Here is a 25,635-nt window from a genome sequence, read left to right on the forward strand (position 1 = left end):
CAGTGTTCGCGAGTATCACGCCCGGGGGCTTTGCCGTGTCGAATTCCTTCTTCCATGCAGTATCCGTTGAAGAATCGACTTTGTTTTACTAATGTAGAGATATCTACATATGATCCTTGAGACAATGTGGTAATTTCATGGTTCTTTGTTTATTAACACTCAACTGAACTCCAATCATTTCCATACACCGGAATGTACAAAGTAGCAATAGTAGTAGTAGTTTAGTAGGTAAAACAAAGTTTTCCTTCCTTGAATCCGTGCCCACATCATATCATATCTGTAGTTTCCATGTGACAAGCCTAGCTACGTTTGTACAACAATTCCAGTCAATCTACGGTATCCTTAAAACAAAAACTAAATTTGGCTTCTTATAACTTGATCCTTACAATATTGTTGAGCTTTAAAAAAAAAGCGAAATCTTAGGTGGGCGATTTCACAACAAGAAGATAATGATAAAGGAATTCAACCTACGATTGAAATGTCAAACTGAGGGCACGCAACTACTCATATAACGCAGAACAAATGGGAACCGTGGAATGTGAATGTGTCTTAACCCGGCCGGTCAGTACACTGTACAGACAGCCTGAAAGTTCATTCGGTGTTCAAATCTTTCTTAAGACTATAACGAGATGTTCATGAACCGATTAAGAGAGATTCGAAACTGTTTTGTCTTTCCAAAGAGCTGTCTATTAGTTTGACTGAAATCAGTGTGACTGGAATGGAAAAAGGACCCCCCCCCCCGCCCGTTTCTTGTATCACAAGTTTTGAATTTCCGACAACTATATATCTGTATTTGGGGTAGTTAAACCTCTACTATTTAAAGGTTGAAGGCTCCACTATTCTTTTATATTTTTTCAGTAGTAAAATAGGAGAGGGTTGACAGATGTACAGTCGGACTAAACCTTAACAAAAAATTAAACTTAATATTTCAAAGATACTTTTACGTTATCAAAGAAATCAGAGAGACTGATAGCAAACAAAAAGGGCGTCATTTCACAAAGATTTTTTTTAGAGGGGGGGGGGGGGGGGGGCGAATTTTTTTTCCGTACTCGAGAGGGCAAATACCCCATGTGCGCATGCGCGTGGACTTGTGATTTCTCTGCTACTTCCCATACGAAATGTACATGTATTCGCATGTACTGTGCACGATTCGCGTTCTACGAGTAAACGATGGCATAGTAGTCTTCAAACACAGACTCTGATTTGCCAGTTTGACAAAACAATTACGCATATATCGTGCGTAGCAATAGTACTAGTATTCAAGTCTGAGTAGTTGTATGATTCAGACATTTTAGTGCTTACAGAAATGCATCCCAAATTGAATAGCATGGTATAGTAGTCTGCAAGCACAGACGCTAATCGGACAGTTTGACAACATAGTGTCTTGAGTAGTGCTTTATATTCAAATATGTGTAGTTTTATGATTCAGACCCTACTGGTGCGTGTATTGGAAAGGCATCTCAACTTGCACTATTTTGTCAAACTGTCAGATTAGCGTCTGTGCTTGCAGACTACTATGCCACTCTGCAAGTTGAGATGCCTTTCCAATACACGCACCAGTAGGGTCTGAATCATAAAACTACACATATTTGAATATAAAGCACTACTCAAGACACTATGTTGTCAAACTGTCCGATTAGCGTCTGTGCTTGCAGACTACTATACCATGCTATTCAATTTGGGATGCATTTCTGTAAGCACTAAAATGTCTGAATCATACAACTACTCAGACTTGAATACTAGTACTATTGCTACGCACGATATATGCGTAATTGTTTTGTCAAACTGGCAAATCAGAGTCTGTGTTTGAAGACTACTATGCCATCGTTTACTCGTAGAACGCGAATCGTGCACAGTACATGCGAATACATGTACATTTCGTATGGGAAGTAGCAGAGAAATCACAAGTCCACGCGCATGCGCACATGGGGTATTTGCCCTCTCGAGTACGGAAAAAAAATTCGCGGGGGGGGGGAGGGGTGGTGGGTAGTAAGCAATTTTCAATTTTAGATTAAACGACATTGCTACATGTTTAACTTTAAGCGAAGTCGAGGGCAATTTCAACACACTCTTAAATATCCCGTAGAATTCATGTTCGGATTGGGTGATATGTTTATTGTAATGTTCGCTAATGTTATTAGATGACTGAAATTCCCTGAGGATAATTTTTCGAAAGACTTTGCCATCGTATTCTTTTGAACTTACTTTGTATTTGTTGTAGATTTCCATTGACCTCAGTTGCATTATACATCAAAATTAAATGAATCGTGTGATCATAATATGAATATTGAATTTAGGGCAAGGAAAAGCAAGGTAAACAAAGAAGAAATAAAGAACGTAGAACGTCGAAATGAAATAACAGACATATTATTTGGTAGATAAAAGATCGATATTATAGTGAACGACCTACCATATGATTTTATTTTGCGCAGAAAAGTATAGGTTACAGTCGAGGGTCGGATTAAACGGCAAAGATAATTCGCTGCTTTAAAAGCAACTGAATTGGGATTGGGATATAAACTAAGACATTCCAAATGAAAGCCGATCATCATCAATATCAGTTGAAGAATTATCAATAAACGGTCTTTGGGCGTAGGAATTTGTTGTTTTTATTAGATTCCCAAGAAAAGGCAATGTCAGATAAACGAGATGAACAAAGAGGAGCTTCATCTGGCGATGGTTTTGGGAAGGTCTTTCTTAGAAGAATGACGTACGTGCAAGATTTGTTGCTGACTTGCTCTTGAACCGGGACTGAGCTCCTTATTTACGAATTAAAAAGTTCGGAGAGGGGCAGTCTTCTCAGTTTCACGAGATGATCTCCCTCTATCCCTCGTGATGAAATGACAGGAACCTTGAGGGGAGTGTGTTTACCAAGTTCACCGAGAGGGTAGGATTCGGCAGTGGATGCTTGCTTAGGGGCAGATGCTGGATATTCTTGGGGTAGGGGAGGGAGGCAGCAAAAGTCCAAAATATCTTGCTTTTTTTGGAATCCCTGCAATATTACTCCAAAATTCTCTGACAAGCAGGAAAGAAAGAAACAAACGAATAAAACAACAAGCCAACAAATAATTAAAAAAGGTTATCGCATTTTTTTACGTTCTTTTTCAGTTCAAGTAAAAATCAAGCAAAGAAAGAAACACGAATGGCTTTAGCGTATTTACGTGTTTTTCGGTTTAATTTTGCTTGAGACATGGATACAGGAACCCAAATTCGTGTATATCATCATTTGTTTTGTAATTTAGCTACGCCAGGATTCTTTTATTTTCCTAATAGGGCGACATGCACCCCGCAAGCCCTCTGGAAACGCCAATGGTGCCAACGCCCTTCCAAACGTCATTTTTAGGGGCTCTTTTTCACGCATTCCGCTTAGAGTTCAAAAGTTGAAGTACGCGTGTAAAGATTTGCAGCCGGATCTAGTTTTCTCGAACGCTACAAGAAAGAATTTGTAAAATGTGCTCATATGTTCAATATCTGGAGTGTAAATAAACTTGAAACGTCTTAGTGTTTTTAAACTGGATGACATCGTAATTGTAAGACACGCCCATAATTCTAATAAACGACCAATCACAGCAATCACTACAAACATGAAATGTCTGTAGTATTAGTAAAGTAGGTGGATTCGTACTTGTAAGTAACGCCCATAATTCTACGACAGATGAAGAAATGACCAATTACAGCCAGGAATTCTTTCCAACGTCCATTTATACATGTTACTTTTTTATTTTTTATTAAACCTTTAAATGACGTCACTTTTCTAAATGATTTCATGTACTTGGACTGCGTGATGTTTGTAATTTTTGGTGTACGTGCATAAAGTTTATTCATATTTTTTCGCCCATCTAACTCCGGTTCGTTCAGAGGATATAAAGGTTTTCCGAAACGAACATTATCATTATCATTATCATTCGGTTAGAGAGAGAGGAAAAAACATTGAGTTATCTGTGCCATTTTAGAACCAGACTCAAAGGTATGAAGTTTATTTATTTATTTCACAGATGTTTTTTATATTGTTGTTTCTGTTCACTTTTTCTCTTGTAATTATTTTCTCCTTCTTTTCCTCACAATTAATTTTGATCATTGTCGTACGCGCACTGTAATCTTTAATGCATTTGTTCTTCAGTTGATTTTTCGTTGTTATGAATAAACTGTAGATATATTAGTTTTAGATACGAGATCCGAGCAGCCGATACAATGTGAATGTACTATTCTGTTTCAAGTGCTCTTATTTTATAACAATTTTGCGTTAAGATAACCAATGGTGAGTCTGACCTGAATTTCGTCATTTAATTTGAGCATGAAAATGTTAGACATAGTAATGTTCGTCATTGTTAAGAAACTTACTGTCCGGATAATTCTTAATGCATTATATACGTACTGAGGCTAATTTTGATGATGATTTTGTGCATTGCTACAATATCATTTTAGTCAGGAGAAGATGATCTTAACGTAGGGTGACACACGCATTACTTTTGATATACGAATCGCCTTTTTGCCGACACATAATCTTGATAATATAAAGTTAATATTAAGCCTAATTAGAAACTTAACAAAATGCTCTTTTAGAAATGAGAGAAAGGAGAAGAAAAGAGTCAGCGGCAACAAAATAACCGCAAAGATTAAAAGGGAAATGAATAAATACCATACTCATACCAACCCTTTGGTTGCTATGAATACATAAACAAATATATTAGACTAAGGTTTAGTTCCTTTAAAAAATGTATAGGGTTAAATCATATTCTCAATCCATTTCACAGACTTTTTTTACCCAAAATACGAGGATAATTATGAAGATATTAGTTCTAATAATAGCAAATAACTGTTCCTTGTCTCGTACATTTTGTATGTTTGGTCTTTGCCATACAGATTCATTAAAGATGAATTTCTTCCAAGTCATCACTTTTGTTCTCTTGATATCAACAACGTCTCGAGGATGCCCAACAAAAGAGAAACCAACCCTCGTCATCGAGGGATCCGGAGATCTCGATGATCCCGCTCGACATCATTCGATCAGTGTCAATGCCGAAGAATATCTAACGACGGACAATCTCGGCTCTGTGAGTGGTCTGCGACCAGGAGGCCCGGGTCGAATCTTAGATACAGCTCAGAACAAAGAGTTTTATCCTTCTCGAGCTAGAAAAATCGATCTCGACAACAAATCCGACGAGGACGGGGTGAACGATTACGCGGCTGAGAAACGTAAGGCGGATGAAGGTCCAGGATTGGTTTTCGGAGGCAGCGCCGACTCGCTAACGACGGTCTTATCTGAACATAATCGCTATTTGCAAACTCAAAAGGTACCCGGTTCTGTGTTTCTCTTGGAGACTGTCCCCTCCGCAAAATCAACTTCGGTTCCCTCCGTGCCCGAAAGTCTCGATGGATCCATTTCATCTGGACACCCTAGTCAAGAATTGGCCCAACCTAGAAGTTCGAGTCGGGTGAACTTTCCACTATGGCCTAGTCCTTCAACAGACGGCCCACCCGAAAGTCCAAACCAACCCGAGCCGACAACACACCATCACCCTCTTCCATCGCGCTTACCTGAACTCCTGGCAGTCAAACCAATAAGTCCATCTAGAAGCAATTTGGACTTCCAGCAACCTGGACTCTCCGCGGCACCAGGTTTGGTTGTTCAGGATCCCGGCACCTCTTCTATCATGCAGCGACTTCCTCCAGAACTGCTGATGTACTTGCAGACTCTAGGGACATCTGTCGAAAGCCATCTCTTGGAAGAGTTTAGAAGTATCGGGTTCAGTATGGGACCCCACGGAGAAGGGTGAGTGCTAGTTTATCCAATAGTTATAGCCTACTGTTTCATAACCCAATGGCACTTGTTAATCTGTTAATCCATGCGAGCAAATTTCCAAATGAATCGATAGGAAAAAATTATATTGCAAATAGCGGACACTGGCCGGATTGAGAGAGGTTTATAAATTAGAATGATTGCAAAATACGTTTAAATAGACAATAGTGTAATAATTACATATTAATCGAAGAATTCATTACGCGTGTTTCTGTTGTTCTGTAAATTTAGGTTTAAGTTAACAATTTTTGGGGTGAATTAAACAGACTGTTTTGTCCACTATTTCCCCGACCACATTTACCGTTTCATTCTATCTGTTCATTGTATTAAGTTGATAGCCCCAATGTAGACGGATTAATATTTTCCATATTATTAGGCCTAATCCATGTGAATGCAAAAATATCAATAAATAAATAAAAAAAAATTGTACACAGACAGCCGATGTCACTCCCAAATTACAGGATAATATGTTCATTAGGCGACGTCGAAGTGCGATCGTATCGTCGTTCGACATGGATTTCGACCGTGGTGAACACCTCATCTTTCGACGTCGCTACTTATATCGGCTTTCACCGGCTATTCAAATATATACAAGGAGAAAACACAAGGGGTGAGTTTTTTTTCAGCATTACAAAATGAATTAAAGATCTTTAATCTTGATCCCCTTTCATTTACCTTCCTTCTTTTAACACCATGTTGTTTATTCTCGATGTTACTTTTTGTGCTTTTCACATTTTATATGTCTATTTGTCATCTGCGATCATGGAATTATAATGGGTTTAAACACAAAATATTGTTCAGTTAAAAAAAACAGAATCTTGAATAATGAGATAAATGGGCGTTGCAGAAAGTGACACAAAACAACATAAGGGAAAGAAAAAAAAAGGGACAGATAATGGATGATATAGTATTACGTAACGAATACAAAGGAGCAAACAAAATGAATAGATTTATAATAATGTATGACACATGCTTAGGGTCAGTTCCTAATTCCTTTCTTTAACTATGCTTGTACCTAAGCAACGGAAATAGTAATATCGCCTTGGTTTCGAACCCGGGACCTCCCGATTAAGTTCTCCGCTCTTCTTAATTATGTCTCCCAGGAGAAAAGCTAGAAATGGCCAAGCCAGTTCGGACACAGGTTACATCAGCAACTACTGGGAGAGGCACGGAGGAGCCCCGGGGAGGATGGGGTGGTCGAACCCGCTACACTGTCTCATTCTATACGCCTCGCAAACGAGCTGTGGATTTCCCGACGCCACTTGATCGACGGGTAAGTTTTTCCAAAATCAAGGGGATGTTTCATCAACTAGAATTTATTTAGATTTAAAAAATCAGTTTTAGCTTAAAACTGATACTTGCGAATTGTATTATCGAATCGTTTTTAAGGCTTGGTGAAACGATCCCAGACAACTCCTTCCAATCATTTTTCCTGTTATTTTTGTCATAAGTCCGCCTCCATGGTTTTCGCTCTCTCTTCATGTTCTATGTCTGTATATATTATATTGCTTCCGATCACTTTTATATGTTATTTGCCTGTCCCTGCTCCTTTGTCGTTTTTTTTTTTGCTTTCTCATATCTTTTCATATATCCATGTCAATTTATACTGTATTATCTATTCATAAGACGATTTCTTTGATTGATTAAACTGTCTCCAGCAAAGACGATATTGGATTAAAACCCGTCGTCAATTTATCAGTCTACCTGGTTTCTTTCAAGAGATAGCGGATAAAGGAATTTATCAAGTCATGTTGTTCAAAATCTGAATCTTGTTTTGTGTATAGATCTTCATTGAGGATTTGAGACCGTCTCGGTTCTACGCCTTGTCGTTCGGCGGATTTCCCATCAGCAACCGAGTGGACAAACAAGCCCATCGGTTGGCCCGACTTCTTCCGAACTCTAATCGGAATCAATCGGACTCACTCGGGTCGTCCCTTTTCGTTGATGTGTACGATACGTAAGTTTATTCCACCTTTCTTGGTTTATTTTGTGTTTTTATGTGAACCACTTTGTGAAAACGTTCGTTGGTAATGATGGGATTTCACGATGCATTGTAACTGGGTGGTCCAATATAAAAAATCTATTTTTAGAATTTCTCAACTTTTTCTTCATTTTCCGAAAGAGCACAAGAAATAATGGCCAAACGTCGAAAACCAGTTAAAAAGGTTAAGTATTGGCTGAGACATGACCATCTGAATAAAATGATTTCCTATAGGAGCTCAGTGTTATATTGCTCTGGCTCATAACTTTATGAACCAGAGCGCTCAATAAATTGTATTATTACCTGGTCATTGGATTGAGGATTGTCAGCACACAATGCAAGAACATTCTCCTCTTCCTAGGGAACATTCCAACCAGGCGCCATTTTACCAATGCTCAATCCGTCATTCCGTCAATCCGAAGAAATGCAATTCTCAATTCACTAAAATGATTTATATCGTATGATTATTTGAAATTAATGCACATTTTCAAGATTTTGATTAGAGTGTACGGAAATTATGACACCGTAAGGCACTAATCATTTTTTTTTCTTCACATCTATGAAGTATATTTGTAAAGCGCTTAGAGACATTTGTGATAAGCACTATATAAAGCTGAATATTATTATTATTATTATTATTATGATTTTGTCATCATATCTTTGTTTTCCTGTCCAGTCCAATGAAGTTGACGGATCGCCACAACGAAATCCTCATTCCATTGAAATTGGATGACACTCCTCGACGCTGGTGCTCGGACCCGGGACCTACGACCGAGTGACAAAGTACATAATCTTATCATTATGTCCTATTAGGGGCGGTAGTCAGGGGCGGGGAAATGGGGTCAGCGCCCACGGTTGCTATCATCCATAATACTTGTTACGACAGCAACTGCTCCGCCACCCGCTTATTTTGCCCAAATAATGACGACATCCATATTTCTGACATAAATTCATTACTTTTGGTAAAAAATTCACCGATAATTTTTTTATTTTCACTTTTATAATGAAAATGAGTCTGATGAATAACACGTAATGTTTGAAGAGATTGGAATGCTTTATGTTTCCTAGGTAGGTAATTTAGAACATCGAAGAGTTCGACTAAATAATGCATTTATTTAATGAAGAGAACGATTACTTTCATTCTTCTTTGTCTTTGGCCCCTCTCCTCTATGTTTCCATTAGAAACACAACTCTGCGTGGTTGGCGAAAAGTCGGATAAAGTTCATTGCAGCAATTGTCATAGCATCATCGCATAATCGAGCAGCTTTTATTGTATTATGTGAATTATATGTATTATGCTATATGCTATTTAAAAAACACGCATCAGGACAGTTCAAAAGATATATGGAGATTTATATCTCCGCACATTTACTATTCCTGTGTATATTTTGTATTAAAAGAGTGGCGTGTAATGTACGAATATCAAAATGTCATATTTTAATATCAGAAAAAGCACCGGAATATAAAGTTTGGGTTCAAATTGATATAAATATCAGAGACGTAAGCTTATAATTTAGCAGTAAGCGTTTATCCTTATAAATATGATTTGTTTTTACCTTTTCACATTTTTTCCTACCATCTTTTCTTAGGGGGGCTTGGAAAAAATATGAAAATGTAATGTCTTAAATCATTTTTTTAATGGAATGTTGATCAATAGTTCAAATTAAAAAAGTTTGAGATTAAAGAGTACACCATATGCGTTGATGGATACTGTACAGGTTCAAAGAAAAATACAAACCATTCATTAAGGAATATAGGCTTGGGTCAAGTGATTACACGAGGTTGAATAAATATAGTTCAATGCTATAGTTAAGATATGATGCAGTAAACCGCAACAAAAATGCCGCCTCAGTGTTTTTACTTGTAAACGAATGGCAACACGGATCCTGAGTGTATTCACAAAGCTCTGTGTAATAAGATACAGAAATATATTGCATTTATCATGGACAAAAAAAAGGAATCCGCCGCGGTTTTCCCGCATTATGTCTGAACGAGGCTCAATATTTCCTATAATCATTAATGTTGAAAATAATATCGCTATTGATATTCGTTTGTCTCGCAATGTGGTCAATAAGGAATCTAAAAGATCACGACGTTTCGTGCGCTATCTGCAACACTTCGTCAGGTGATAAAAAAAATGTAAGCAAGGGTCTTTTATACGTCGTGATCTTTTAGATTCCTTATTGACCACATTGCGAGACAAACGAATATCAATAGCGATATTATTTTCGATACTACATCCGCAATGAGTAATATATTTAGCATTATCATTAATGTTGTTAATTTCAAACTTTCTACGTGCTTTGTTATATTCATGTTGTATTATTATATTGAACAATATTTTGTTTATCTTATGAAAAAATATGAGATGACGTCCAATCTTTAATTTTCTGTTTTATATTTCTTGTTTGTTATGTGGTTGCGTTATCATGTAATTTGCAATGTGAACGACTGAAAAAAGCCCTATAATTCCTTTATAAATTAAAGATACGACCCTTTTCTTATATATAACATATCCTGTCTTCAATATTTGTACATTGTATATCAAGTAATAGCTAAGCAGAATTGTGCTTCCTACAATTAATAAAATGTAATGTATGTTTGGTTTTGAAAGGTTTTGTTTATTTTGGAAGGTTATCTAATGTGACTTCACTGTGTATAAATACATATAAAGAAAGAATTTATTAAAAAGTTTCTACTAAAATCCTATCAACTTAGTTTGTTGAGAGAATACTTAAGCTTCTTTTGTTTTGTAAACTGTTTCATACATTCAATTACTCAATGAATATCGAAAACTCACATTACTTATATTGCTTAAGACTATATATGTTCTCATACTGCACAAAGCATATTTGACTATATAAACGCGATTGTAAGACCAAATCCATATTACATGCTGATAATAGAAAATAAGTTTTTGTTCTTATATAGCGCATTATACTGTTGAAAAAGGTCTCAACGAAAACAATACGGAAGAAAATAGAAATAATCCGTCGACAACATAATTTATGTCCATATTCGTGGCATTTTTTTTGGGGGGGGGGTGAGGGGGAGGAGGGGGGGGGGGGTGTGGGCAGGGGGGCGGACAAATTACAGTACATATTCCTAACATCGTGATTTTCGGGGCAGATCCAGGTTGGCACCTGGGTGCAATACCCCCCCTTCCCATTAAGGGGGGGGGGGAGAAGGGGGCTGCTGACACTTTTTGGTTGTCATAGTATTGCGAACCTGTGTCCCCTCCCCTCCCCTCCTCTCCCCTGCTGCCCAAGAATCCTGGTTCCGCCACCGTGCAGTCGTGATATTCGCAATATCTCAATGTTTAGTGCAAATGGCCGTTGAACACACAAAGATCAGAACAACCATGACACATAGAACTCAGATATCCTTGGTACGTATCAGAATAAAGATAAGTATCGAACCTTCAGAATCGTCATGATAAATCTCGGACATTGGATTCCATTCAAAGTTTCTTACTGAAGACATAAAGATTGGCCAAAGGCCTCCCCCCTCTTTCTTTTAAAGGAGACTTGACATATGCTTTTGTATATTGGTCCCTTTTCTTTGTTGCTGGTCACATTTGAGGGGAATTGGGCCCCACTTTACAAAACACTGGAGCTGCCCCTTGAAAGAATAACTGCCTATGAGCATTGCTGCCTACACAATATACTCAGTATAGGCGTTCTTTGTTGCGTGCATGTTTTTTTTTTTCCATAACAGGGATTAAACCCTGCACAGCCAATCGTCAGATATCCGGGAAAAACAGAGACAAAAAGGTTAACAAACTTCGATTCGCATTGTTCTATCAAATTGTAATACTGGGACATGTTTTCCGGGAAGCTTAATTCACTCATATGTGTGCGCATAGAGAACGGATCTCCTGCTATCTGAGCTGGACAAACAGCAAGCCTTTGATACTAAATCTGGGAGTGAATTGCATGATCGAAGCACAATTTTAACTGAACCGTTTCATTGGAGAAAGAAGTACTAGTACTGGACTGATTTGGATCTCAGTTTGAGCGGTTTTGATATAGGTAAGTGACTTTATTTATTTGAATCTCGACATAATCAGGAATAATATTTATTTCTAGCATTTTGACTACATTTTGACTACAACAGTTGTTGCATACGATATGTTATAATTATATTCATTGTATAAACACCCATATTCGTGTAGGATTAATTTGGAGGCATGGAAAAGTCTCAAATGTCTGCATCTGTAGATGGGGGAGGGGGGGGGGGACACCTCAAACGATTATTGTAAACTCATTTTAAGCTTACACCTTGCACGTTATCTGGGAAAGATCGGGACTTGTCGACATATTTAATTAACTTATTATACCCTCTGCTCTCTAAATGGGGACAAAGAATGAGGTCACTCAGAAATTTTAAATCTCTTAAAAAGCAGGCGATATTAGGTCAACAGAAAAGCCTATGAAGAGGAAAGAGCCATAATTTACACATGTATCGATCTAAGACAATTAATGATATATGAGAGAAATCCATGAAAAGAGGGAGAGAGAGAGAGAGGAGAAGGGGTGGGAATGGACTTCTTATTACTTTTAACGAAAACAAACAACAACTAACGCTAATGGATTCCTCCCTTAACATTATAACGAGGGTGAGGGGGGTCTAGCTAGCAAGCGCTTTTCCAATTCCCAATTTCTACGATGATACATGTGTTAACCATTAAAATATGGTGGGTGTGTGGGGGGGGGGGTTGCCTGCTCTTACACCATACCCTCGATAGACAAACATAAAATAACTGAACCCACCGTGAACTTATATCCGCCATAACATGTCCGGTATGAAAGCTGGTCACCAGATGCATCAAAATAACTGAACAGACCGAATCATTAATGTGCCTCATAGCAATACAAAATATATATGCGAGGATCATTTCCTCATACCTCTCTTTTCTTGTAGAAATACTCGATATCATCATCTGCAGCATTATAGTGCGTAAAAAAAGCAATGAATGTCAGTAAATTATCAATATTATGATAAGCGACACATTTTACCGCGCCCATCAAATAAAGTATATGTTATCATTATTACAGACAACGTGGTGCTGTACTGCGGTCTTTCTAAAGCTATTGCTCTTGTAATTATACCATATAGAGACAAACTTTCTAATCACCAAATCTGAAATATGAAAGGACATCATGAAACTGAAAGATCTAATATGAACTATATCTCGGGAGTAAGATTGTTCGAAGAGAAGAGATAAACACGTGCTTTTGTCTTTTTTTTCTTTGTCATTTTCCCTTGTCATTGTATATTCATTTTCGTTTAACGCTTCATGCATGTAATTACTTTTCAATAATAATGTATCGATCACATTATTCTGTTTTGTTGTAATCAGTGATAAAGTAAATCTGAAAAAAGATCAAAAAAGAGAAATAAATCAAACCAAATCATTATTCTCATTTAAGATTGTACATGACACATTTCTCTCTCTCTCTCACTCTCTCTCTCTCTCTCTGTCTCTGTCTCTCTCTCTCTCTCTCTCTCTCTCTCGATGTAGGGCGTGGCTGGATCAAGCTCTCAAGATGCACACCCTACAGGTTCTTAGCTTCATACTCCTGGTGGTGGCTCTGAGTGGGGTGACTGAAGCAAGCCGCCGTCATACATACCGGTAAGACGACTTTTCATCGAATTTCTTTCTCTAGCTCCTTTATCGGGTGAAAATGGAAACAATCGTGTTGTTTAGAGCCAGGAGGGCGTTGACTCATATACTTTAATACAGAGTTAACGTCCTTTCTTTGCACTTAAAACAATATTAAATAAAAATTTACCCCAAAGTGGATAAGATTTTACCAAACTCGTTTTAGAATGTGACTTCCCGCAAATGACCTGAACATGATCGCAAAGACGTTGGTAAAATGAACCTAAATAGTAATTTTTAGTTTCCATAACCCAGCGAATGGTGCGAACATTACATTAACTTTAATCGTCATCCTAACCCAATTTCTACGGGATATTTCCCAAAGCTGATTTTTCCCGATCGCTGCTGGAAATTTATTTAAATTTCTCTTCCCTCACAAAATTCTAAAGGATTTATGTCCAATTTATTTATTTAAATTTGAAGTGAAATAAAGCTAGGTACGTAAATTTACAATACATATTATCTTGATAACAAGACGGGAGAAGTAGATTCATGGATGCTAGGGAGGCGGTGACATGGTCGTGAAACGGTGGGGGGGGGGGTAGATTTCTTGATCTTTCCAGTCAACAATCCTGGAACCGTCCCAGATCTTGCGTTCATTGGAGAAATAATATGGAAAGATATTCACAAACAGGGTTCGATTACCAAATATGACGTTGTCTAGATATCATATTTGTTACTCTGTCATATGTGACTACGACGAGAAGTATTAAAATCCATTTGAATTAAAAGATTTAAAAAAACGTAAACCCAAATATTGCTGCACTTCCTTTTCTTTCCATGGAAAACAAAATAATATAATACGTTCATGGGTTGGCAAATAGTGTAATAACTGCCTAAAGAATCTGAAATGTGCCGAAGGATATTTTGAAAATTAATTACAAAGGACCATAGGTGTGCCATTTTTCTATTCTGATCTGAGTGGAGTAGCTACAGGTAGACAGAAAAAAAAGGTAAACGAAGACAAAATATAAAAGAGATAATTTGGGAGCAGGGCGAGAAAAGGAGATGAAATGACTCGTTCCACATCCTCCTCCTAATCAGAGGCCCTGAAAATTAGCAAAGAGCCGATATTTAGTTAATCAATGTTTTGTCTTATCAAGGTTACAATCCGAGAAGTGTTGTTTTCGAAAATGATTTATAAAAACAATTTCCTCCTATTGGCCCTGTATGGTACACCAACACACTAAACATTGATTTAAATTGATAAAATCCTTCTTATCTCTTTCATTTAATTACAGCAATAGACGACAAATCTCATGGAGACCAAACTTTCGAGTTCCAACGGTTAGGGTTCCCAAGCGCCCGATACCGCAAATACCGAATATCCGTATACCAGAAGTGAAAATTCCTGAGATTCGGATCCCTGATGTAAAGCTTCCGGACTTTCGAATTCCCGACGTTAAAATTCCAGACATCAAGGTCCCAGAAATTCCTGAAATCCATGTCCCAGACATTCCAGATATCCATGTCCCAGACGTGCCACGGGTTGAAGTATCAGACTTCCCAGTCCGAGAATTTCATGACACATTGAGGCCTGTATCGGAATGGTTTCGTCAACTCAGTAATAGAAGATTCAACCCCTCCTTCTCGAGACATAACGGAGGGGACTGGAAGTTGACATGGGGATGGTTCAACAAACCCGAGGTGAGGCCAGAGGTCAAACCAAGACCTGGACCAGTCCACCCGGACGCAGGGATTGGAGGTCGAGGAGAAGGTGGAGACCGTTTTGGATCGAGAGTTGGATGGCCATTTCGAGATATGGATGGTGGAGCAGGGGCAATGAACCCAAGATGGCAACCAGGGAGTTGGCATACCCCTATGAGACCAATGTTTCCAAGACCCGGACCCAGTGATACCTTGTAAGTTCAATATATCTAAGTGTAGGTCTGTACTGTCCTAAATTAATTTGTATTATTTCTGTTATTGAGTCGAGTGTGCATATTTTTTTAAAGTTTAGGCTTATGCCACTCATTTCTCTCCGATCCTGTTACAAATATTGTGACGCTATTTCATACCCTTTAATCAAAGGTAAACTTAACTCTTATTTCCTTTAATTTGCTTTATTATATATAACTTTAACCGAAATGATTTCTAGATGATATCAACCAGTCAATTGGATACATAACATTAAGACGAGAGTGATTTTTGTGGCCAAATTCCACCATTATTTATGGACATATTGACTGAAATATTTCGAATTAGTCTGGAGGAGGAATATACAGACAAGGTGATTTCTCAACGTTGAAATATAACATATCTAGACCTTAATGATATACCCGTTTGTGGTAACGAGTAAACAAATTTATAGCAATATAGCAAACAGAATACATGTGTATATGCCTATTATGCAGAACAAGTAATTTATCTACTTGCCTACCTAACTAGATCTATATATGCATATTGTTGTTTTTTGGTCTCATGTTTTGCCTGTTGGTTAGTTCTTTGTTATGTCGAATCCCGTATAAGCTTTTACGTGTATAATGATTTCCTCTCCCCCCCTTTAAAAAAAAAAATTATACCTATATCGCTCTCTCACATCAGCTTCCATACCTTCCGGGATACCTTCCCCGACAGACAACATCATCCTCATCACATTCCTCATCACCCCATTGCTCAACCTCCTCACCGGCCTGGTGGCGCTGGTCCTTCCTATGACTCCCTCTGCCATGGGCGCCACTATTCTGCACGTCGCTACGAGTCTAGTACGTGGGTCAGTGCAACCGTTGTGAACGGTACGAGCATGGATGTCCTCAGGCGTATAAAGGAATACTTCAATGGCGCAAATGACCAAGGTACGTCACAAAACATATACTGAGCCTATTCTATTTCATCAACGGGATATCCGAGTAGACCAAGGGCCGAAGTGACCTGTCAGTCTCGGGAATCCTAACAAAAGTTGCCAAAAGGCCCGGGAGACTGTTACGAAGATCCGCAAAGGGCTTAAGCCACTCTGACTTATTACAACTATGTAAAAGCATAACGGCTACAGCTGATGATGGATTTTTAAAAATAAGAACGATTTCCCGATATGACATCTGTGGAAAGATATTTCAAAAGGATAATTTGGTAAATAATATAGCTATACAATATTTAAAAACATGATTTACAGTTAAAATACTTTCGTCTTTTCTCTGAGCTTCAAAATATTCTCCGCTGTTCAGTTATTGCTTCTTGTAAGACTTATCAAGGTCACTTTCTAGCTATTCAGTAAAATAAGTCTTTTATTCAAGTTCGTGTCGTCCTCCTCGCCCCTCCTCCGCCCCCATCAATGATTGGTTAGTCATAATAATTATATCAAAGTGCTGAAAAGTTGCATAATAATGATGACGATAATAACGCTGACGATGATGCTGCTGATAATGATCGTAATTAATCTGCCGTAAAATCTGTTTAAATATAAAAGATCGGAAACAACTGGTAAGAAAAAAAAACGCCTTACGTTGACTAAGAGTGCAATCAACATCCGAGTCGGGAGTTTTACTTACGGGATTTAAAAAAAATCTACTTCAGGAATAAAAATAGTGTCAATTGCATCAAACGTTTTTTTTTCTCTAGTGCGTATCATGTTGATGTCCCGACCGCTGAGGATGACCGTGACAGGTGTGAACGGAACCATCAGTGATACCGAAGATACAGTGGAAGAATTCAGACTCTCTGCACTGGTACCAACTGGTAATCAGAGGGCGCCAATGCCGACCGACCCTATGGTATTTATCTCACTTTTAGGTCCCATGGTCCCAACCCAATCATTATTTCCTCATACAAGTCTATACATGAATCAGAAACACTGTTCTAATATTTTACATTATTTTTATAATATAATTTATTCAACTTTGTTTACCCCCCCCCCCCAATTACCAAAATTCCCATTTCTACAATACTCTATCTCCTCAATTCCTTGTTACTTCAGCAACCTTTGATGAAAGACTTATAAATTGTCATTCATTTCCGTTGATTACCGGTAATATGTTGGTTGGAATTCATAATTTTTTTTAAATGAATTAAGACTTGTTAATTCTTGCTTCCTTCCATCTTTACATAAAGCTGAATATCAGCTCCGAGCCACGACAGGTGTATTTTGCTACACACTTTCGCCTCCACCGCCGGCCTGGCACTCTCGCAATTTACGATGAGTTCTTCCAGCTGCAGGACGCAACCGATTTGGCTGGAGAATTATTTGAACATGGGATATACCACACTGCATTCTATGAAACGTTAGTGCCAATAATTTCATAAATATCTTACAATAAAATGCGACCAAGGAGCATTTGTTTTTTATGTTATCATTTTTTAGAAGTGACGAGACTATTTCCATACTGTAGGTCTTAATTGTCGTATTCGGACACCTCCACCCGGGACATCCACCCCCGGATAACCACCCCTAGTCGACTACCCCCTAGGACAACTACCCCTTAGGACAACTACCCACTAGGGCGACCACCCTCTAGGACGACTACCCCCCCAAAGACAACTATCCCAGACAACTATCCTCTAGGACAACTACCCCTAGGACAACTATCCCCGGACAACTACCCCCAGACAACTACCCCCTAGGATGGTTGTCCTAGGGGTAGTTGTCCTAGGGGGCAGTTGTCCTAGGGGGTAGTTGTCTGGGGGTAGTTGACTGGGGTGGTTATCCGGGGGTGGATGTCCAGGGGGTAGGTGTCCTAGAACCCTTAATTGTAACACATATACATATACTTTTTTGTTACCATGTTATTCTTCAGGTTTTTAATTTCAATCAACCAGGTAAGGTCTACATCCCAACATAATGATATGTTTTCCCATTTCAAACATTTTTGTTATAAAATCCCCTTGGACCAGAAATGTTTGACAATATCAGAAGAATTTTGTTGGATCCTTGATTTTCATGTATAACGTCGATTGTAATTCACTTTGTTGGTTGTGTGTAGGTGGGCTGACATCGCGACTGGATCTACGAGACCCCAGCCTGGTGAGATCCTCATCCCTGCAGCTTCGGGAGAGAGCTTGGTCTGCACTCGCCAAGAAACACCAAGTCCGCAGAATGGAATAGAGCAATGTGGAGGTTAGATGTATTTCTTTTTAATGTTTTGTGATTTCATATTTCGTGATGTGTACATGTATAGTACAGTGAACAAGTTTTATCACCCTATGTCATTAGGCAGTTTATTTTGAAAAAATTCATTCAAATTATGAAATTTCATTAGGTGTACTTCTCTCTACGTCTTCATACGTTATCTATCTCATCCCTCTCCATCCATTCTCTGTGTCTTTCTGTTCTATTTCTATCTCTATTCCCTTGTCTCTTCCCTTCTTCCCTTCCTCTTCCTCTACCCTCTATTTTCCCTCCCTCCCATCCACTCTCGCTATCTCTTCATATCTCATCTAGAATCGCGATGCCCTACTTACGAGCACCTCGATCAGCTACGAGACGATGTAGAGCTACGACGGATCAAGGGTGGCACATACATCACCAGGACAGCCCCCGCCTGCACCATGGTGCTGCCTGCATTCGTTTCTCACTGCTCGTTAAAGAGATACCTCGCAGGTAGTAATATATTTCAATTTATCAAGATCTTATGTTCACAGTTGTGATCTTAAAGCCTCACTGCAGTATAGTTTGGCCAGGATGGATTAGACCTCCCTGCATGGTCATTTACAGGTGGTTGTCTCATCAAATTAACATAAGAAAAAGGGGACCATGGGGGGGGGGGGGGGGGGGACCAACAGTCACTCATTAGGCATTGTTTGCTATACAGTGGGCGCAAGTAGCTATTAGTAGTGCAGTGGGGCTTTAAAATATGAAGTTTGTAATTCAGACTATTTACTTGTTTTCCTAAGCCTCGTTCAGATTCTCAATGTTGTTTTGGGTGGTTTACCGCGTTATAATTGAACATGACTTTAGTCCTTTAAAACTTGTTTATCAAGACCTATAGAAGAATGTTTTAATTATGAGCCTTTGAACAATAACATATATTTGAACAATTACATTATGCATCTTTAAGTATCACTTGTATCACTTGTTCTAACCTGAATACGACAGCGAAGAAATGCCATAGAAAATCTAACATTTAGGCTCTTGCAGAATACAAATTATTTTTAATTTACTTACAAAATAATTTTCTTGTTCCATATTCGACACTGGACAATCCCCCAATTATTACTTTGGGTGTTTACATGTTTAAATTTAGCATTGATCTCCATACAAAACATTGAAAAGCATTTGAAATTAGTAAAGTGTATCCCTTTCCTTTTTTAAAATCTAGGTGCCAACAGCGAGGGGCAGCGCTACCCATCTCCTGCACCCTTCATCCACTACGTCTTCCCGTCTCGCCTGGCTACAAGTCTCTGTAAACTGACCGCCATCTCTGCCTACATGCTGCCACCTAACACCACCGCTGCTGAGCCAACCGAGGTATGCTCGTACAAACACAATGGCCCAAATTCACAAAGCAAGGTTTGAGCTCAGACCAAGGTTTGAGCTCAAACCTCCTTTTGTTTCGCCAAACCTCCCTTTGTTATTTACAAACCAGGTTTGTAAATAACAAAAGGAGGTTTGGCGAAACAAAAGGAGGTTTGAGGTCAAACCTTGGTCTGAGCTCAAACTTTGCTTTGTGAATTCGGGCCAAGGTGTCAGGTTCTCGAAACCGTCGTAAGTCTAAGTTCTTGGGCATCCCGTATTGAACACCAGTTTCTCTGGGACGTCCACAAACTTAGACTTCTAATTGATCCATAATCCTGGTATTTAAAACAACGCTAGTATATTAGCCTTTTTGTTTCCATATTAGGGTTTTGTTTTTATTTGTTTGATTAGACTCTTTTAGTGGCGTAACTTTTAAAACTCGCTTGCTTCGCCAAGTGGGAGCACTGTTGTGAATTGTGAGGGCTGTTGTTTCTCATACCAGATACTGCATGTGTTCGATCCTTGCTCAGTGCCTTGTGTGATTTCATATTTGTCCCTAATGAGTGCATGGCCCATAGGAAAAGCAGTATTGATACTGATGAGGTTATCCTGGGTAAAGAAGACGATATCATTATAATGCCAAATCGTTTCAACGCTTTCATGACATTTTGTTATTTTATTCCAATGACTAGACTCTCCGTTTGCTTTCTCAGTATTCTAGCTCGAATAGGAGAGATATGAGGATCAGGACGATTCCTGACATAGAGGCTTTCGTCCTCAAGTTCGGCGGCCGACCGAACCAAAGAACTGTGGAAAGCAAAGTCGATGAACTTCGGGACTTCCTTGGACGCCAGGGCCTGGGGCACTGCTTAGTGAGAGATAAATATGCAGTTGCCGGTGAGTTTCAACCGTTATTGTTTTGCCGATTACTCCTCTGCTGTTCCTTTCTTCCTTTTAATTTTCCAATTTCCCACCCCCTCTCAGTTTCTTATCCCTTCTTCTTAAAAGACCCTGCACATTTTGACATTGTGGTGTAAAATGCTTACGGTGAGCAGATTCCGATTCCTTGTAATATTAAATATCTCATGGTCTCGTGGACTTCTTCAAAAGTCAACGTTGAAAGTGGAACATTAAAATGTGTCTCTGGTTTTCTTGAGGGTCTAGAACACTTCAAGTCATGCCTCAATACTTATTTATTTAAGCCTGATCAATAGGCAATAATTATAAGGTTTCTTTTCATAAATAAGAAGTTAAGTCACTTGATATACAAAATATCTCATTATTCTGTACTTTATTCCTTTTGATGATAGTTTACGATCACCCATTCAACCGACCTCCATACCTCAACGAGATTCTAGTTTTCAAGAAAGTCGGGCCATGCCGATCTAGCGATTTTAATGGAACCATCACGGATGATGTACCGGAAGAAGACTCTGTCGATTCAACTGTTCCGACTTCGTCGACGTCAAGGATGACCACGGAGTCACCAAGAACAGAGCCGATATTGTTTGAGGAAGAGTTCGAGCCTTCGACTACGATGGCAGCGGTAGATGAAACGACGAGTGTTCGAAAGACAACACCGGAGCCCGATCGAGTGTCTACTAGCGCTACGACCACGCAGAGCAATCCGCTGATCGAAATCAACTTGACCCTGGAATCAAACAGTGTTGAACTGGATAGAGATCTCATCCCCTACCGGTGAGAAAAAAAAATCTTCAAATAATTAACGAATTTTAATTTGCCTGTATTCTACTAGAAATGTAATCCGACACTTGGTTTAAGCGTGGTCTAAAGACGGGTTTGACAATGGAAGCTATGAACCGAGGTCTAAGTATTCTATCAAAGGGCGTGTTCACACCGCAAGGGGGGACCGTGGGCGGACCATGGATCGCGCTATCGTAGCGCGACCCACGGTCCGCCCATTGGCATTCGCCGGATCCACACCGCAGTGAGATAGCGCGGTCTAACTGCACCCCCTTTTTTGAGAGGTCCTGTTGTCATGACGCGTGACGTTCTGAATAGGCCATTTTCGTAATGTAACCAAATGTAATGCATACGTCTTTGTAAAGTGCCTCAATACAAATTATTTCATTCACCTGATAAGAATAATAGTATTTCAATAGACAGAATCCAAACTGCATACATTAGTTGTTGTCAGGTTGGACAAGCATTATGGCTTGACCTACCTATATAGCAACACTTAATATATGCAGTTGCATTCTGACTATTGAAATACTATTGTTCCTATCAGGTGAATGAAATAATTTGTATTGAGGCACCTCACAAACACTTATGCATTAAATTTGGTTACATTACGAAAATGGCCTATTGTACCGATTCAGATTCAGATCGCACCAAAATAGAATGAGTATAAAATTCCCCGCGTGTAGAACGATGAAATCCGGCGTGCTATCGTAGCTCGGGTTCACACCGGCAGAGATAGCGCGGTCTAGCGCGCGCTAGACCGCGCTATCTCTCGTGGACCACCCCCAAGAGGTGCTCCAGTGTTGGCCCCCCGTGGCTCGCTGTTGGGCGGACCGAAACGACGTTGTACCTTCCACACCGCAGAGATAGCGCGGTCTAGCGCGCGCTAGACCGCGCTATCTCTGCCGGTGTGAACAGCCTCAAAGAGTAAGGCAGCATAATAAGACCTCCGTCAGTTTTTATCTGAATTAGTATAATATCGGCCATGAACTTTTCTTCCAAAAGATTGCCTCTGTCAGAAAAGTAAGAAGAAAGTTCAGTATTACATAAAAGTCTATTTCATCACGACAATATTTTGGGGTTACTGTTCTTATGTGATTGGAAAATTTGATATGTTTAGTGAGAAGAAATTGTTTACCTCAAAATGTTTACCTAAATCTTTTAATTTGTAATTATTATACTCGGATCATATCCGAATCCTCTGTTACTTTACGATATTCCGAGGTGGAAAGCATTTGTATCTTTTACATTGAGGTGCCGATGAAAGATGCATTAGAGATATTTCAAATGTTGTAAATTTTCTTATCTCTTTCCACATCTATTTCAAATGCATATTTTGCTAACTTCTTCATTCTTTCATTTCCATTTTTCTTTAGATTTAGCGGGAATCAAACAGATTTTCCAGAGGATTTTCCGGTCGATATTTTGTAAGTTCTTATTCTGATTTTGGGGGAGCGGATTCCATTGTAATAAAAATCGATCGCAACTGCTTTCGAAAAATCAATCTATAGCCATTCCAATAGCCTTGTATAACACCTAGTGGAATGTGCAGACATTAAAATGACGTATATATGTATATGATGTAATCTGTGCATGATTTCCATAGGATAGATGCGATCGTTCTATACATACTTTCGAGCAAAATATTTGAACAAAGCACCAGATAAAAAGATTATCAAGAATAAATCGTATTCCTTCTTCTTCTTCTTCTTCTTCTTCTTCTCCTTCTTCTCCTTCTTCTTCTTCTTCTTCTTCTCCTTCTTTGTCTCCTTTTTCATCATCTTCTCTACTTCTTCTACTTCTTCTCTTTCCTCATCCTCTCCTTCTTCTTCTTCTTCTTCTTCTTCTTCTTCTTCTTCTCTTCTTCTTCTTCTCCTTCTTCTTCTTCTTCTTCTCCTTCTTTTTTTTCTTTCCTTCGTCTCCTTCTTCTGGGTCACTGTTCAACAACCCTAAAAGGGGTTTAATGGACTGGATAGGGTGCGCCGAGATAGAGAGAGAGAGAGAGAGGATTGGCTAATTGTTTTTATTTTGCCTATGAAAGTTTTTGTGGATTACTATTTCCTATTAAATTATTGATGAAAATAGCAGTCATAACTTGATAATGTTTTAAAATGGAAATAATAACAGCTTCATTTTCTATAATTATATTTTTTTCTTCAAATAACCTTTTTTCTTTTTCTTTTCAACTTCCTCCCACAGCGTTTTCTAGGCAAATATCCTACGCTGTGAGGCCATTGTGAACTTACGGGAGATAAACGCCGTCAGATTGGGACATTGTATCGAACCACACTAATTTCTTATACCATCGACTTTGAAAAAGGCTACATGCTAATTTTTTAGAATGTCATATATATTCTGTGATATTGAATCGCTCGTGTAAGATCGTATTGTGTTTAATCTTGTTTCATGATTTCTTCACCGTTTTATTATCCAAATTAGGCAATTGTTATGTTTTAGTCAGAGATACCCTATTAAGCTGTAATGTTATACTTTAACGTAAAGAAAATGGGAAACAGACATTCCTAGATTTTTCAGGATGTCGGGAACGTTATACGTTCACATGCATCTAAAATTTTACGGATTTCCCCTTGTACTCAAAACAAAATAAGAGCCACCTGCATTTACGCATATTTAGTATTTTACTTGTGTACATGAAATTGTAACAAACATGTATTTGTTTGTTTTGTTTTTAAAAAAAAGCAATATACTGTAGGATGTGTAATGATATTCACAGATATAAAAACAAGTTTGACAGGAGAAACTAGTTCGGGTGTATAGATACAATAGAGTGAAATCTGATCCTTGCCTGTTTACGTTCAATTAATGAATGGTTTTTAAATGTTAAGACTTTAAGTACTATCAATAATTGGTTTATTGATTCCGTATCGTAGCCAACTCTGAACGATATGAAATCAAAATTCAGTTTTTATTCAATTCGTCAATATGATTAACTACCAACATGTCATAGTGAACTTGTATACATCAATATATCATATTTAGCCATACTTAAATACATTTGTACCCATTAAACACTTAACAATCATCACTTCTTTTTGGTCCTGTGTCTTCCGTAAAATGTTATTTTGTGTAGTTAATATACAGAGTGAGTCAGAAAAAATGTTCCACCTTTTAAAAGTTGTATTGAACATCAGACAATCTTTTACAAGACTGCCAGATCTCACTTGCGCCAAGTTGCTGGGTGAGGAATAAAATAGTGTTTTGAACAAAGACAGTCAGACAGACAAAAACACACACACACACAAACGCACATACACACGCACACACGCGCACACACACGCACGCACACTCACACAACACACGGTAACAATTGTTTCATAATTTCCCCTTTTCTGATTAAGCATTGATTTTTTATCAAGACCGCTGAATGTTTAAGTGCCATTTTCCTGACAATCTTTCCCTTTAGTACACATTCACTACCACCATCATATCATCATTATCATCATCATTGTCATCATCTTAATCTTCATCATCATCATCATCATCATGAAGTGCACATGAATCCAATGCGCTATCTCAATACGTAGGTGCATTAACAATCGTTGGCTATGTCTTTTGTTGGTTAACAATGACAATTTACAATGGATGTCTTGGCTTTTGTTGTACTTGCCTACAAAAGGGCTTGCCTGATTTGGCAGCAGTCACTTGAGCCTCTTTTTCAGTAGCAAAAGTACACAAATTATGGTTCGTCCTCAGTTTACATCACAAAATAGATAATTTTTTGCTCACCGAGTATGCAACTCAGAGTGTAGCAGTTTTTTTGCAAGAGTTCTGCCGCCGTTACCTAGATGTCCCGGCAAAAAGACTTTTCTCCGCAATGTTCAGAAATACAATCGAACAGGAACGAGCAGTGGCGTACCTGGGGTACTCCGTCAGGGGGGGCAAGCGACCGAAACAAACAAAAAAGGCGATGCTAATTTTCACTTCTGGCGAGCGAGCGAGCGAGCGAGCAAAAAAAATCTTTAAGTAACGTTTAGTATATAAACTGGTATTGTTGCAAGTTTGGGGTGGGAACATTCACTTGTTAGCAACGTTAATTTCATTTTTTTGCAAACTAGTGTAGCGAGCAAGAAAAAAAT

General features: G+C 38.6%; 2 protein-coding genes across 2 annotated transcripts; both read left to right on the forward strand.

The window, feature by feature from the left end:
- Positions 1-6,243: 6,243 nt before the first annotated feature.
- Positions 6,244-9,844, forward strand: LOC576887 (heme-binding protein 2-like). The gene is made up of 4 exons (XM_030997100.1): positions 6,244-6,410; positions 6,904-7,073; positions 7,585-7,757; positions 8,458-9,844. The coding sequence occupies exons 2-4, from the start codon at positions 6,918-6,920 to the stop codon at positions 8,558-8,560; spliced, it is 432 nt and encodes a 143-aa protein (XP_030852960.1). The 5' UTR covers positions 6,244-6,410; positions 6,904-6,917; the 3' UTR covers positions 8,561-9,844.
- A 1,733-nt stretch (positions 9,845-11,577) lies between these two features.
- On the forward strand, positions 11,578-24,584 carry LOC576824. Its single transcript, XM_777092.5, has 13 exons — positions 11,578-11,812; positions 13,306-13,416; positions 14,688-15,308; positions 15,991-16,241; positions 17,005-17,156; positions 17,494-17,663; positions 18,363-18,496; positions 18,821-18,979; positions 19,698-19,846; positions 20,548-20,731; positions 21,145-21,532; positions 22,915-22,965; positions 23,738-24,584. The coding sequence occupies exons 2-13, from the start codon at positions 13,331-13,333 to the stop codon at positions 23,745-23,747; spliced, it is 2,355 nt and encodes a 784-aa protein (XP_782185.3). The 5' UTR covers positions 11,578-11,812; positions 13,306-13,330; the 3' UTR covers positions 23,748-24,584.
- Positions 24,585-25,635: the final 1,051 nt, after the last annotated feature.

Source organism: Strongylocentrotus purpuratus, unplaced genomic scaffold (genome assembly GCF_000002235.5).
Source record: "Strongylocentrotus purpuratus isolate Spur 01 unplaced genomic scaffold, Spur_5.0 spur5_scaffold_4, whole genome shotgun sequence".
NCBI classification, from domain to species: Eukaryota; Metazoa; Echinodermata; class Echinoidea; order Camarodonta; family Strongylocentrotidae; genus Strongylocentrotus; species Strongylocentrotus purpuratus.